The sequence below is a fragment of the Mixophyes fleayi genome, chromosome 3, assembly GCF_038048845.1.
Source record: "Mixophyes fleayi isolate aMixFle1 chromosome 3, aMixFle1.hap1, whole genome shotgun sequence".
Lineage (NCBI taxonomy): Eukaryota > Metazoa > Chordata > Amphibia > Anura > Limnodynastidae > Mixophyes > Mixophyes fleayi.
The window spans coordinates 1,376,721-1,393,735 of NC_134404.1; the positions used below are offsets into that span (position 1 = coordinate 1,376,721).

A 17,015-nucleotide genomic window follows, 5' to 3' on the forward strand; every position below is an offset into this window, starting at 1 on the left:
CACGGTACAGCTCTGATCCTGTATACTGAGAGCATATAATACACGGTACAGCCCTGATCCTGTATACTGACAGCATATAATACACGGTACAGCCCTGATCCTGTATACTGACAGCATATAATACACGGTACAGCCCTGATCCTGTATACTGACAGCATATAATACACGGTACAGCCCTGATCCTGTATACTGACAGCATATAATACACGGTACAGCCCTGGTCCTGTATACTGACAGCATATAATACACAGTGCAGCCCTGATCCTGTATACTGAGAGCATATAATACACAGTACAGCCCTGATCCCGTATACTGAGAGCATATAATACACAGTACAGCCCTGATCCTGTATACTGAGAGCATATAATACACGGTACAGCTCTGATCCTGTATACTGAGAGCATATAATACACAGTACAGCCCTGATCCTGTATACTGACAGCATATAATACACAGTACAAACACACAACAACTATTTATAACTGGAAACCACAACCCTACTAATCTCTGGGTAACTTGAGTGGAGAAATGATAATTGTTCTGGATACATATAAGGTCACAGGACCCCATCTCAGTAAATAGAACAGTCTTGTATCCTATGCCGTGCACTTTGTCAGTACCGGCCATCCCATAATAGTTGTGGTTATCCTGGAAGCCTGCAAGTGGTGGGCTGGAACTAAACCAAACTAAATAACAGGGGACTCCTCCCCTGCTCCACGCCCACCAGCTGATTTAAATAATTCTGTCACACATATTAAATCTTGTTTCTCTACTTCAGTGTAACACTTGGTGATCTCATGTACCAAATCCACACACGGCCCCAACCGGTCTGTGGCTTGATTACTTATAAATAAGTTATTGTATAAATATGTTTAAATGATTAGTGCAGTGCGCCAATTTCTATAATTACAAATGTAGTCATTTTTTTATACTGTATATTAGAAATGTACTGATTTCTGAGGTGTTGAATTCTGAGACAGTATGTCATGTTTGGGTTTTGTAACTTTTCTATAGGAAATCCCAAGTAGGCATAGGGAGTGGAGGGAATGTGTTTTTGAAACTGTCTGGAGACAGGTAACCTCATGTTAATTAGACCTTTTCATCGCTGAGTGACCAACACATCTGCTGAGCCTAAAAGCACAGGAGGGGTAATTATACTGCTGGTAGATGTAAGTGATCATAGATGAATGTGAATTTTGCAAGTTAAATTGCATTAAAAGCAAGATTAGAGAAATGTTATGTCCTGATGGTAAACATTCAATATAAAACCTCAGACGCTGTGGTGCCGCTAGCAGCAATGTAAGAAGGTGTAACAGTAACCTGTCTATTTCTCAAAGTATGGATGTACTCGTGCCAGCATCTGAACTGACCCGGCTGAAGAGATGCTGCATGATGCATTATTGACTTAATCTGGGGTCATGTCGATCAAAATCCATTGTTGATGGATCAGGCAGAGGCACACAGACACTGTGTGCTGGCCCGGGGGGCAGAGGCACACAGACACTCGGGGGCAGGCTGGCCCGGGGGGCAGGGGCACACAGACACTCAGGGGCGGGCTGGAGGGCAGGGGCACACAGACACTCAGGGGCGGGCTGGAGGGCAGGGGCACACAGACACTCAGGGGCAGGCTGGCCCGGGGGGCAGAGGCACACAGACACTCAGGGGCGGGCCGGGGGGCAGAGGCACACAGACACTCAGGGGCGGGCTGGCCCAGGGGGCAGAGGCACACAGGCACTCAGGGGCGGGCTGGCCCGGGGGGCAGAGGCACACAGACACTCAGGGGCGGGCCGGGGGGCAGAGGCACACAGACACTCAGGGGCGGGCTGGCCCAGGGGGCAGAGGCACACAGACACTCAGGGGCGGGCCGGGGGGCAGAGGGACAGAGGCACACAGACACTCAGGGGCGGGCCGGGGGGCAGAGGCACACAGACACTCAGGGGCAGGCTGGCCCGGGGGGCAGGGGCACACAGACACTCAGGGGCGGGCTGGCCCGGGGGGCAGAGGCACACAGACACTCAGGGGCGGGCTGGAGGGCAGGGGCACACAGACACTCAGGGGCGGGCTGGCCCGGGGGGCAGAGGCACACAGACACTCAGGGGCAGGCTGGCCCGGGGGGCAGGGGCACACAGACACTCAGGGGCGGGCCGGGGGGCAGAGGGACACAGACACTGGACATTTTTGCCAAATTTAGATTTATTGAACCCTTTGTTTAACTTCATCATCATCACCATTTATTTATATAGCGCCACTGATTCCGCAGCGCTGTACAGAGAATTCACTCACATCAGTCCCTGCCCCATGGGAGCTTACAGTCTAAATTCCCTAACACACACAGAGAGAGAGAGATTAGGGTCATTTTTTTTTATTTTTTTTTTTGATAGCAGCCAATTAACCTACTAGTATGTTTTTGGAGTGTGGGAGGAAACCGGAGCACCCGGAGGAAACCCACGCAAACACAGGGAGAACATACAAACTCCACACAGATAAGGCCATGGTCGGGAATTGAACTCATGACCCCAGTGGTGTGAGGCAGATGTGCTACCACTGAACTTAAATGTTTTCATGTCATCACAGGTATTTTCTTGCAAGCTGCACAGTGCATGAAAACTGCGGGAACCATCTCTATGTCTGGAAGTTTGCATAGTATCAGAACGCCGCATCCTGTCCTTATCGCCTCAGCGTTGTGGGCAAAGTTGCCTCTATTTCGAAGACAGGCAATTTGCATGCACCTTTCTTTTGAATGCTTTAAAATGTCATGGCCCAGGCTAATTCAGTATCATTATGGTGAGCATGTGCCATAGACCGGGCTATATTTGAGAGGGGCTTCTTACAGTACATCAGTATACTTCTGTTTGTTATACGCCCTGGAGTCATCACTGTTTTAGAAAGTGTTTGGATGGACACCGCATCATCTTTCCAGCGTAAAACACCGCGGCCATCAGGTCGAGAATCAATGTGCATAGGACACATCTCTGGGAACCTGCTCTTTGTTCCACTGCACAATGATGTCTGAACCACTCTCCTCTGAAGTGTCAGGGGCATACTCATCCCCACTGCTCTCCGGACTATAGTCGGAGCCACCACTGGACTGTGTAGTGCTCCACTGTCCCCTCTGTCCTACTTTCAGCAGGAGATGGATGTGACTGTGTCTTATTCCCGCTTGGATTAATAGGGTAATCTCCTTCTCTTACGGCGCGTAGTTGAACAGAGATATGTTCCACTGTCCCCTTGTAGAAATCTAGGGCCTGATTCATTAAGGATCTTAACTAAAGAAACTTCTTATTTCAGTCTCCTGGACAAAACCATGTTACAATGTAAGTGGCGCAAATTAGTATTCTGTTTTGCACATAAGTTAAATACTGACTGTTTTTTCATGTAACACACAAATATCAACTTTAAATTTCAGTGTACAAATAAGCTATCAAGTATTTGTGTGCTACATGAAAAAACAGTCAGTATTTATCTTATGTGCAAAACAGAAAACTAATTTGCGCCACTTACATTGTAACATGGTTTTGTCCAGGAGACTGAAATAAGAAGTTTCTTTAGTTAAGATCCTTAATGAATCAGGCCCCTAATCCTTGTGCCAGCGCTGTAAGGGAGCAATGCTAACCACGGTGGCACCCTGCCATCCATATAACTCAATTTATAAATAAGTCAAAATTAAAACAGTTGTTAGATAAATGGAGATTATACAATCTCAGCAATAAATGTTACAAAATGTTTTTCTTCCAAAATGTTTATATTATATAAGAATCTTAATCATCAAATTCTAATGAGTGATTTAATGAATCTACAAAAAAATCTTTACAACTGTCATTGGTCATTCTAGATGCCCTAGAGGGAGAGGGGGATGTTTTAACCATTTTATTAATAACTGGCAAACTGATTAATCTTATGTTTATAACCTCATATATATATATAAGATACATAAAATGGGATACACCTTTCACACACACAATGGTCGTATATCGTGAATAGTTGCGGGTAGTGAATGTTCTACAGATACAGTCATAAGGACACACAGTTACTGTGTAGATACAGAGTCCACACAAGGGTGAAGTTCACCAAACACATGATCTCCATAATCCGTGTCCTTCTGAAGTCATTGACCTGCTTAGGTTATATTATCTCACAGACTCGATGGGTGAAACACCCACAAGAGAGAACTAGAACCCATCTCATGAAGGACTTTCTGGGGGGTGATATAAAATATTTCGGTAAGGTTTGCAGGAATTACAATCTTCAGATCTTCAGAGTGGAGGAAATCTGAGTCTGGTAGCACCACTGCCCAGAAACCCCCAAAACAGGGCACTTATTACACTCCAGAACTTCTTCATCCCAGAAATAAGTCCACAATGTTTCCAAAGATACTGCATGGCCTGAAATTCTATACAAATGGTGGTGGATTAAACTTTAGAATTAAAATTCATATTTACAATTCAGAGCAAAACAATGTTAATTCCATACTTACCAACTTTACAATGTTGGTATCCGGGAGCCTGCGGGGGAGGTGGGCGTCATTTGACAGCGGGGGGCGGGGCCAAACGTCATTTGACACCGGGAATCGCGGAGTTTGGGACCTAATTCTGCCCACTTCACTAGAAAGTGGGCCCTTCCTAGTGGGCAGATCCGGGAGATTGCCACACTCTCCCGGGAGTTCGTGAGACTCTCGCAAAATGTGGGAGTCTCCCGGACATTCCGAGAGAGTTGGCAAGTATGGTTAATTCATTTTAAAATACTAAAAATATTAATATATGGATAAGACCACTCTGGCTACCAGAATCTACATCTTTTCTAGATGGAGAAAATGATCATTATCCTGGATACACGTATCGCTCATATATATACATCGATCAGCCACAACAAGTGACGTGAATAACACTGATTAATGGCACCTGTCAGGGGTGGGATATATTAGGCAGCAAGTGAACAGTCAGTTCTTGAAGTTGAAGTGTTGGAAGCAGGAAAAAGCTTAAGTATCTGAGCGACTTTGACAAGGACCAAGTTGTGATGACTAGAGGACTGGGTCAGAGCATCTCCAAACCGGCCGGTCTTGTGCAGTGGTTAGTACCTACCAACAGTGGTCCAAGGAAGGAGAACCAGTGAACCAGCAGCAGGTTATGGGCGTCTAAGTCATTACATCTAAAACATCTGATCACATTTTTATCACATCTCATATGTGGCTGGAACCGTCTTGACATAACTGGTCATTCTCCAGGTTCAGAGCCTTTGGCCTCTGGATGTTTCAGTTCATTCCACTGCTCAGCAATATTTTCCACTAGAACAGTCCTAGTAATAAGAAGATGACAGCTTGTGTCAAGCTGGAGCCTGTTGTATCCTCTGGGTAGTTCCCAAACAAGGCAACGAGAGACTGTACCACCTCTTTCAGGACTTGGCGGTCTTGGTGCTGTTGCCTCTGGGCCTCCTCCATGGCCAGCTACTGTACGCCAGTTGCTTCCCGCTGAGATGTGGTAGCTGCCTGCTGACTCGTAGCCTGTAGCAACGTCTTCATTATATCCTACATGCTACCCCGGGTGCAGGGGGAAGGCAGCGTCCTTAATCAACTGATGATGAGCCATATTAGGGTTCATAATATTTTTCCATATAACAGTCTTTTCCAAAGACTGGGTGTCTGTCACTTTAAATTTTGCACAGATTTTATATTGCTTCAATTAAAGTGCAATGCTGGCATTCTGCACCATGTGTCACAAGATAGGGTTAGGGGAGCCGTTTCCTGGGGTAAATGACAGCACTTCCTATACATCATCCAGACAGTATCCCACCAGTCCAGTGCCGCGGTACAAGTAGCCGCAGCTGGTTTCATCCAGGAGCTCCAAAAATAAACATAGACAAAAGTCCTAGCATGTCCATCTTATAATACCCCAAGGAGCTCCTGCTCTAAAGGGAAGGACCTAGTGTCCCACACACACAAAATAACAGCACTTACTGCTAACAAATGTCAGTGTCTGTCAGCAGGCACCTGACCTGTTCCCCAGGTAGTGAGAGACTGAGGGAACGGCCCAGCTTATTACTAGCACCTAGAAACGTGCTTTCCAAACATACACATTCTCCCTGGGGATTAAAAGCACAGATTATAGACACTTGGGCGTATGTGTCTCCCATTTACCACTTTCCCAGTGCTTCTGTCACAATATAAATATCTATATATTTTACACCGATCAGCCACAAGTTTAAAACCACCTGTCTAATATTGTGGAGTTCCCCATCATGCCACCAAAACAGCTCTGACCCGTGGGGGCATGGACTCCACAAGACCTCTGAGGTGTCCTGTGGTATCTGGCACCAAGACGTTAGCAGCAGATCCTTTAAGCCCTGTAAGGTGTGAGTTGGGGCCTCCATGGCTCGGACTTGTTCTTCCAGCTCATCCCACAGATGCTCGATCAGATTGAGATCTGGGGAATTTGGAGCTAAGTCAACACTTTGATCTCTTTGTTATGTTCATCAAACCATTACGGGAACAATTTCTGCAGTGTGACAGGACGCATTATCCTGCTGAAAGGTCACTGCCATCAGGGAATACCGCTGCCATGAAGGGGTGTATTTGGTCTGCAGCAATATTTAGGTCGGTGGTACGTGTCATAGTAACATCCACATGAATGCCAGGACCCAAGGTTCCCCAGCAGAACATCACACAGCCTCTGCCGGTTGCCTTCTTCCCATGGTGCATCCTGGTGCCATCTCTTCCCCAGGTAAACAAAGCACATGTACCCAGCCATCCACATGAAAACGTGATTCATCAGACCAAGCCATCTTCTTCCATTGCTCCATGGTCCAATTCTTGTGCTCACTTGCCCTTTGCAGGCGCTTTTGGACCAGACGGGCGCCTTCATTCCCCACGCACATCAATGAACCTTGGGCCACCATGACCCTGTCGCGGGTTCACCGGTTGTCCTTTCTTGTACCACTTTTGGTAACTACTAACCACCGCATAACGGGAACCCCACAAGACCGGCTGTTTTGGAGATGCTCTGACCCCGTCCATCTAGCAATCACAGTTTGGCTCTTGTCAAATTTGCTCAGAACCTTACGCTTACCCATTTATCCTTCTTCCAACACATCAACTTCAAGAACTGACTGATCACTTGCTGCCTAATATATCCCACCCCTTGTCAGGTGCCGGTGTACCAGGTAATCAGTGTTATTCCCTTCACTTGTCAGTGCTTGTAATGTTGTGGCTGATCGGTGTGTGTCATTATCTAGATTGTAAGCTCTCAGGATCAGGACCCTCTTCCCCGTGTCCTCCTTCATGACCTATGCCACAAGCACATGGGACTTATCGCCTATCCTCAATCAGCGGCTCTGGTCCTTGATCCTACGCTCATCCTCCTGGGCACAAGCTCAACTCATACTTGATAACTTTCTAACGCCCAAGATGCCAGTGTGAGAGCATCATAGAGCTCCGGGGAGGCAAAATACGAGATTTGTGGCAAATCGACACATCCAGGGCTTCTGAGTGAAGTGGGTGGGTTCTGCCCCCTATTCTGCCCCCCACCTCTTTCCACTAGTTATAGCGAGAGGCTATACCATGCCTAGCACATGCTACATCTTGTTACTGTGTATTGTCCTGTTATGTAGTATTTTAACGTATGCCCCCTGTACGATACTACGGACCATTTCTCCGTAGTATCGTACAAGATAATAATAACTGCTATATATCCATCATAGTGTTATACCAAGTATTGTATGCTCATCTCTGTGAGACACCAAATTGTGTCATTTCTTTCCCTGTCTCTGCAACGTGATGACGCAATTGTGTCTTTTCACCACAAAGGGGCAGGGTGACGCAAATCACCACAAATCGTGTCATTGAGGCTTCCGTCCCACCACTGACTCCAGGAAGTGGGTGACGTCTGGGAGAGATACCTGAAATTCGGGAGTCCCACAGACCATCCAGGAGCGTAGGCAAGTATGGTATATTCTAACCCTTGGCAGGCGGGTGACAGACATGCCACGCGGATCGCTTTCCTCTGGCACGCTGGAGCTGCGTCAGTCAAGCAGCCCATTGTTGCAGAAATGGATCTGCACCACATACGCCGCAGCTCCTCCCGTCTTCCACTGCGGAACTGAAGATGTTGAGACGCTGGTGAGTCGCACATATGAAAACAGAGCTGCCCACATATGTTTTATTAACATGGTTTAAAAGGCAGTGGCACCACTGTGTGGTATAATATGACCTGAGGACACTGCTGTGTGGTATAATATGACCTGAGGACACTGCTGTGTGGTATAATATGACCTGAGGACATTACTGTGTGGTATAATATGACCTGAGGACACTGCTGTGTGGTATAATATGACCTGAGGACACTGCTGTGTGGTATAATATGACCTGAGGACACTACTGTGTGGTATAATATCACCTGAGGACACCACTGTGTGGTATAATATGACATGAGGACACTACTGTGTGGTATATAATATGACCTGAGGACACTACTGTGTGGTATAATATGACCTGAGGACACTACTGTGTGGTATAATATGACCTGAGGACACTACTGTGTGGTATAATATAACCTGAGGACACCACTGTGTGGTATAATATGACCTGAGGACACTGCTGTGTGGTATAATATGACATGAGGACACTACTGTGTGGTATAATATGACCTGAGGACACTACTGTGTGGTATAATATGACCTGAGGACACTGCTGTGTGGTATAATATGACCTGAGGACATTACTGTGTGGTATAATATGACCTGAGGACACTGCTGTGTGGTATAATATGACATGAGGACACTACTGTGTGGTATAATATGACCTGAGGACACTACTGTGTGGTATAATATGACCTGAGGACACTACTGTGTGGTATAATATGACCTGAGGACACTACTGTGTGGTATAATATGACCTGAGGACACTACTGTGTGGTATAATATAACCTGAGGACACCACTGTGTGGTATAATATGACCTGAGGACACTGCTGTGCGGTATAATATGACCTGAGGACACTGCTGTGCGGTATAATATGACCTGAGGACACTACTGTGTGGTATAATATGACCTGAGGACACTACTGTGTGGTATAATATGACCTGAGGACACTACTGTGTGGTATAATATGACCTGAGGACACTACTGTGTGGTATAATATGACCTGAGGACACTACTGTGTGGTATAATATGACCTGAGGACATTACTGTGTGGTATAATATGACCTGAGGACACTACTGTGTGGTATAATATGACCTGAGGACACTGCTGTGTGGTATAATATGACCTGAGGACACTGCTGTGTGGTATAATATGACCTCAGGACACTGCTGTGTGGTATAAGATGAGCTGGGGACATTACTGTGTGGTATAATATGACCTGAGGACACTGCTGTGTGGTATAATATGACCTGAGGACACTGCTGTGTGGTATAAGATGAGCTGGGGACACTGCTGTGTGGTATAATATGACCTGAGGACACTGCTGTGTGGTATAATATGACCTGAGGACACTACTGTGTGGTATAAGATGACCTGAGGACACTGCTGTGTGGTATAATATGACCTGAGGACATTACTGTGTGGTATAATATGACCTGAGGACACTACTGTGTGGTATAATATGACCTGAGGACACTACTGTGTGGTATAATATGACCTGAGGACACTACTGTGTGGTATAATATGACCTGAGGACACTGCTGTGTGGTATAATATGACCTGAGGACACTACTGTGTGGTATAATATGACCTGAGGACACTACTGTGTGGTATAATATGACCTGAGGACACTACTGTGTGGTATAATATGACCTGAGGACACTACTGTGTGGTATAATATGACCTGAGGACACTACTGTGTGGTATAATATGACCTGAGGACATTACTGTGTGGTATAATATGACCTGAGGACACTACTGTGTGGTATAATATGACCTGAGGACACTACTGTGTGGTATAGTACGACCTGAGGACACTGCTGTGTGGTATAATATGACCTGAGGACACTACTGTGTGGTATAATATGACCTGAGGACACTACTGTGTGGTATAATATGACCTGAGGACACTACTGTGTGGTATAATATGACCTGAGGACACTACTGTGTGGTATAATATGAGCTGGGGACACTACTGTGTGGTATAATATGACCTGGGGACACTACTGTGTGGTATAATATGACCTGGATTACTTTATAGGGAGCACTGACCAATCACAGACTGGGAATATCCTGATTGACACCTTATGACCTGGTCAGTGTTTAATAGGATATATAGTTATTACCATCAGGGTATACTAGGATATATATCGTTATTACCATCAATGTATAATAGGATATATAGTTATTACCATCAGTGTATAATAGGATATATAGTTATTACCATCAGTGTATAATAGGATATATAGTTATTACCATCAGTGTATAATAGGATATATAGTTATTACCATCAGGGTATAATAGGATATATAGTTATTACCATCAGGGTATAATAGGATATATAGTTATTACCATCAGGGTATAATAGGATATATAGTTATTACCATCAGGGTATAATAGGATATATATATAGTTATTACCATCAGGGTATAATAGGATATATAGTTATTACCATCAGGGTATAATAGGATATATATATAGTTATTACCATCAGGGTATAATAGGATATATAGTTATTACCATCAGGGTATAATAGGATATATAGTTATTACCATCAGGGTATAATAGGATATATATAGTTATTACCATCAGTGTATAATAGGATATATAGTTATTACCATCAGTGTATAATAGGATATATAGTTATTACCATCAGTGTATAATAGGATATATAGTTATTACCATCAGTGTATAATAGGATATATAGTTATTACCATCAGGGTATAATAGGATATATACTTATTACCATCAGTGTATAATAGGATATATAGTTATTACCATCAGGGTATAATAGGATATATAGTTATTACCATCAGGGTATAATAGGATATATAGTTATTACCATCAGGGTATAATAGGATATATACTTATTACCATCAGTGTATAATAGGATATATAGTTATTACCATCAGGGTATAATAGGATATATACTTATTACCATCAGTGTATAATAGGATATATACTTATTACCATCAGGGTATAATAGGATATATAGTTATTACCATCAGGGTATAATAGGATATATATATAGTTATTACCATCAGGGTATAATAGGATATATATATAGTTATTACCATCAGGGTATAATAGGATATATATAGTTATTACCATCAGTGTATAATGGGATATATAGTTATTACCATCAGGGTATAATAGGATATATAGTTATTACCATCAGTGTATAATAGGATATATAGTTATTACCATCAGGGTATAATAGGATATATAGTTATTACCATCAGTGTATAATAGGATACATATAGTTATTACCATCAGGGTATAATAGGATATATATAGTTATTACCATCAGGGTATAATAGGATATATAGTTATTACCATCAGTGTATAAAAGGATATATAGTTATTACCATCAGGGTATAATAGGATACATAGTTATAACCATCAGTGTATAATAGGATATATATAGTTATTACCATCAGGGTATAATAGGATATATATATATAGTTATTACCATCAGTGTATAATAGGATATATAGTTATTACCATCAGGGTATAATAGGATATATAGTTATTACCATCAGGGTATAATAGGATATATAGTTATTACCATCAGTGTATAATAGGATATATATAGTTATTACCATCAGGGTATAATAGGATATATAGTTATTACCATCAGTGTATAATAGGATATATAGTTATTACCATCAGGGTATAATAGGATACATAGTTATAACCATCAGTGTATAATAGGATATATATAGTTATTACCATCAGGGTATAATAGGATATATATATATAGTTATTACCATCAGTGTATAATAGGATATATAGTTATTACCATCAGGGTATAATAGGATATATATAGTTATTACCATCAGGGTATAATAGGATATATAGTTATTACCATCAGTGTATAATAGGATATATAGTTATTACCATCAGGGTATAATAGGATATATAGTTATTACCATCAGTGTATAATAGGATATATATAGTTATTACCATCAGGGTATAATAGGATATATAGTTATTACCATCAGTGTATAATAGGATATATAGTTATTACCATCAGTGTATAATAGGATATATATAGTTATTACCATCAGGGTATAATAGGATATATATATAGTTATTACCATCAGGGTATAATAGGATATATATAGTTATTACCATCAGGGTATAATAGGATATATAGTTATTACCATCAGTGTATAATAGGATATATAGTTATTACCATCATGGTATAATAGGATATATATAGTTATTACCATCAGGGTATAATAGGATATATATAGTTATTACCATCAGGGTATAATAGGATATATATAGTTATTACCATCAGGGTATAATAGGATATATATAGTTATTACCATCAGGGTATAATAGGATATATATATAGTTATTACCATCAGGGTATAATAGGATATATATATATAGTTATTACCATCAGGGTATAATATGATATATAGTTATTACCATCAGGGTATAATAGGATATATATATAGTTATTACCATCAGGGTATAATAGGATATATAGTTATTACCATCAGGGTATAATAGGATATATAGTTATTACCATCAGGGTATAATAGGATATATATAGTTATTACCATCAGGGTATAATAGGATATATATATAGTTATTACCATCAGGGTATAATAGGATATATATATATAGTTATTACCATCAGGGTATAATATGATATATAGTTATTACCATCAGGGTATAATAGGATATATATATAGTTATTACCATCAGGGTATAATAGGATATATATATATATAGTTATTACCATCAGGGTATAATAGGATATATATATAGTTATTACCATCAGGGTATAATAGGATATATATAGTTATTACCATCAGGGTATAATAGGATATATATATAGTTATTACCATCAGGGTATAATAGGATATATATATATATAGTTATTACCATCAGGGTATAATATGATATATAGTTATTACCATCAGGGTATAATAGGATATATATATAGTTATTACCATCAGGGTATAATAGGATATATATATAGTTATTACCATCAGGGTATAATAGGATATATAGTTATTACCATCAGGGTATAATAGGATTTATATATAGTTATTACCATCAGGGTATAATAGGATATATAGTTATTACCATCAGGGTATAATAGGATATATATATAGTTATTACCATCAGGGTATAATAGGATATATATATATAGTTATTATCATCAGGGTATAATAGGATATATATAGTTATTACCATCAGGGTATAATAGGATATATAGTTATTACCATCAGGGTATAATAGGATATATATCTAGTTATTACCATCAGTGTATAATAGGATATATAGTTATTACCATCAGGGTATAATAGGATATATAGTTTTTACCATCAGGGTATAATAGGATATATATATAGTTATTACCATCAGGGTATAATAGGATATATAGTTATTACCATCAGGGTATAATAGGATATATAGTTATTACCATCAGGGTATAATAGGATATATATAGTTATTACCATCAGGGTATAATAGGATATATATAGTTATTACCATCAGGGTATAATAGGATATATAGTTGTTACCATCAGGGTATAATAGGATATATATAGTTATTACCATCAGGGTATAATAGGATATATAGTTATTACCATCAGGGTATAATAGGATATATAGTTATTACCATAAGGGTATAATAGGATATATATAGTTATTACCATCAGGGTATAATAGGATATATAGTTATTACCATCAGGGTATAATAGGATATATATAGTTATTACCATCAGGGTATAATAGGATATATAGTTATTACCATCAGGGTATAATAGGATATATATATATAGTTATTACCATCAGGGTATAATAGGATATATAGTTATTACCATCAGGGTATAATAGGATATATATATATAGTTATTACCATCAGGGTATAATAGGATATATATATAGTTATTACCATCAGAGTATAATAGGATATATATATATAGTTATTACCATCAGGGTATAATAGGATATATAGTTATTACCATCAGGGTATAATAGGATATATATATAGTTATTACCATCAGGGTATAATAGGATATATATATAGTTATTACCATCAGGGTATAATAGGATATATATATAGTTATTACCATCAGGGTATAATAGGATTTATATATAGTTATTACCATCAGGGTATAATAGGATATATAGTTATTACCATCAGGGTATAATAGGATATATATAGTTATTACCATCAGGGTATAATAGGATATATATATAGTTATTACCATCAGGGTATAATAGGATATATATATAGTTATTACCATCAGGGTATAATAGGATATATAGTTATTACCATCAGGGTATAATAGGATATATATATATAGTTATTACCATCAGGGTATAATAGGATATATATATAGTTATTACCATCAGGGTATAATAGGATATATATATAGTTATTACCATCAGGGTATAATAGGATATATATATATAGTTATTACCATCAGGGTATAATAGGGCATATAGTTATTACCATCAGGGTATAATAGGATATATATAGTTATTACCATCAGGGTATAATAGGATATATAGTTATTACCATCAGGGTATAATAGGATATATAGTTATTACCATCAGGGTATAATAGGATATATATATATAGTTATTACCATCAGGGTATAATAGGATATATATATAGTTATTACCATCAGGGTATAATAGGATATATATATATAGTTATTACCATCAGGGTATAATAGGATATATAGTTATTACCATCAGGGTATAATAGGATATATATATAGTTATTACCATCAGGGTATAATAGGATATATATATAGTTATTACCATCAGGGTATAATAGGATATATATATAGTTATTACCATCAGGGTATAATAGGATTTATATATAGTTATTACCATCAGGGTATAATAGGATATATAGTTATTACCATCAGGGTATAATAGGATATATAGTTATTACCATCAGGGTATAATAGGATATATATAGTTATTACCATCAGGGTATAATAGGATATATATATAGTTATTACCATCAGGGTATAATAGGATATATATATAGTTATTACCATCAGGGTATAATAGGATATATAGTTATTACCATCAGGGTATAATAGGATATATATATATATAGTTATTACCATCAGGGTATAATAGGATATATATATATAGTTATTACCATCAGGGTATAATAGGATATATAGTTATTACCATCAGGGTATAATAGGATATATATATAGTTATTACCATCAGGGTATAATAGGATATATATATAGTTATTACCATCAGGGTATAATAGGATATATATATATATAGTTATTACCATCAGGGTATAATAGGGCATATAGTTATTACCATCAGGGTATAATAGGATATATATAGTTATTACCATCAGGGTATAATAGGATATATAGTTATTACCATCAGGGTATAATAGGATATATAGTTATTACCATCAGGGTATAATAGGATATATATATAGTTATTACCATCAGGGTATAATAGGATATATAGTTATTACCATCAGGGTATAATAGGATATATATAGTTATTACCATCAGGGTATAATAGGATATATAGTTATTACCATCAGGGTATAATAGGATATATAGTTATTACCATCAGGGTATAATAGGATATATAGTTATTACCATCAGGGTATAATAGGATATATATATAGTTATTACCATCAGGGTATAATAGGATATATATATAGTTATTACCATCAGGGTATAATAGGATATATATAGTTATTACCATCAGGGTATAATAGGATATATATAGTTATTACCATCAGGGTATAATAGGATATATATAGTTATTACCATCAGGGTATAATAGGATATATAGTTATTACCATCAGGGTATAATAGGATATATAGTTATTACCATCAGGGTATAATAGGATATATATAGTTATTACCATCAGGGTATAATGGGATATATAGTTATTACCATCAGGGTATAATAGGATATATAGTTATTACCATCAGGGTATAATAGGATATATATAGTTATTACCATCAGGGTATAATGGGATATATAGTTATTACCATCAGGGTATAATAGGATATATAGTTATTACCATCAGGGTATAATAGGATATATATAGTTATTACCATCAGGGTATAATAGGATATATATATAGTTATTACCATCAGGGTATAATAGGATATATATAGTTATTACCATCAGGGTATAATAGGATATATATAGTTATTACCATCAGGGTATAATAGGATATATAGTTATTATTACCATCAGGGTATAATAGGATATATATATAGTTATTACCATCAGGGTATAATAGGATATATATATAGTTATTACCATCAGGGTATAATAGGATATATATATAGTTATTACCATCAGGGTATAATAGGATATATATATAGTTATTACCATCAGGGTATAATAGGATATATATATATATAGTTATTACCATCAGGGTATAATAGGATATATATATAGTTATTATCATCAGGGTATAATAGGATATATATATATATATATATATATATATATATATATATATATATAGTTATTATCATCAGGGTATAATAGGATATATATATATATATATATATATATATATATATATATATATATAGTTATTACCATCAGTGTATAATAGGATATATATATAGTTATTACCATCAGGGTATAATAGGATATATATATATATATATATATATAGTTATTACCATCAGGGTATAATAGGATATATATATATATAGTTATTACCATCAGGGTATAATAGGATATATATATATATAGTTATTACCATCAGGGTATAATAGGATATATATATATATAGTTATTACCATCAGGGTATAACACCAGCTGTCTCAGGTACATACACACAGACTGTGTCCTAGGCATCATACAGCCCTACTGCCCACACCAAAGATGGCCG

General features: G+C 38.1%; 1 protein-coding gene across 1 annotated transcript in view; it reads right to left on the reverse strand.

The window, feature by feature from the left end:
* LOC142143291 (scavenger receptor cysteine-rich domain-containing group B protein-like) overlaps positions 1-17,003 on the reverse strand; it is a 46,013-nt gene extending 29,010 nt beyond the window's left edge. Inside the window, exons 1-2 of the mRNA XM_075201008.1 lie at positions 16,924-17,003; positions 7,888-8,087 (exon numbers count right to left, since the gene is read on the reverse strand). Of these exons, the coding sequence (XP_075057109.1) occupies positions 7,888-8,087; positions 16,924-16,926 (203 nt within the window). The 5' untranslated portion in view covers positions 16,927-17,003. The remainder of the gene's footprint in view (positions 1-7,887; positions 8,088-16,923) is intronic.
* Positions 17,004-17,015: the final 12 nt, after the last annotated feature.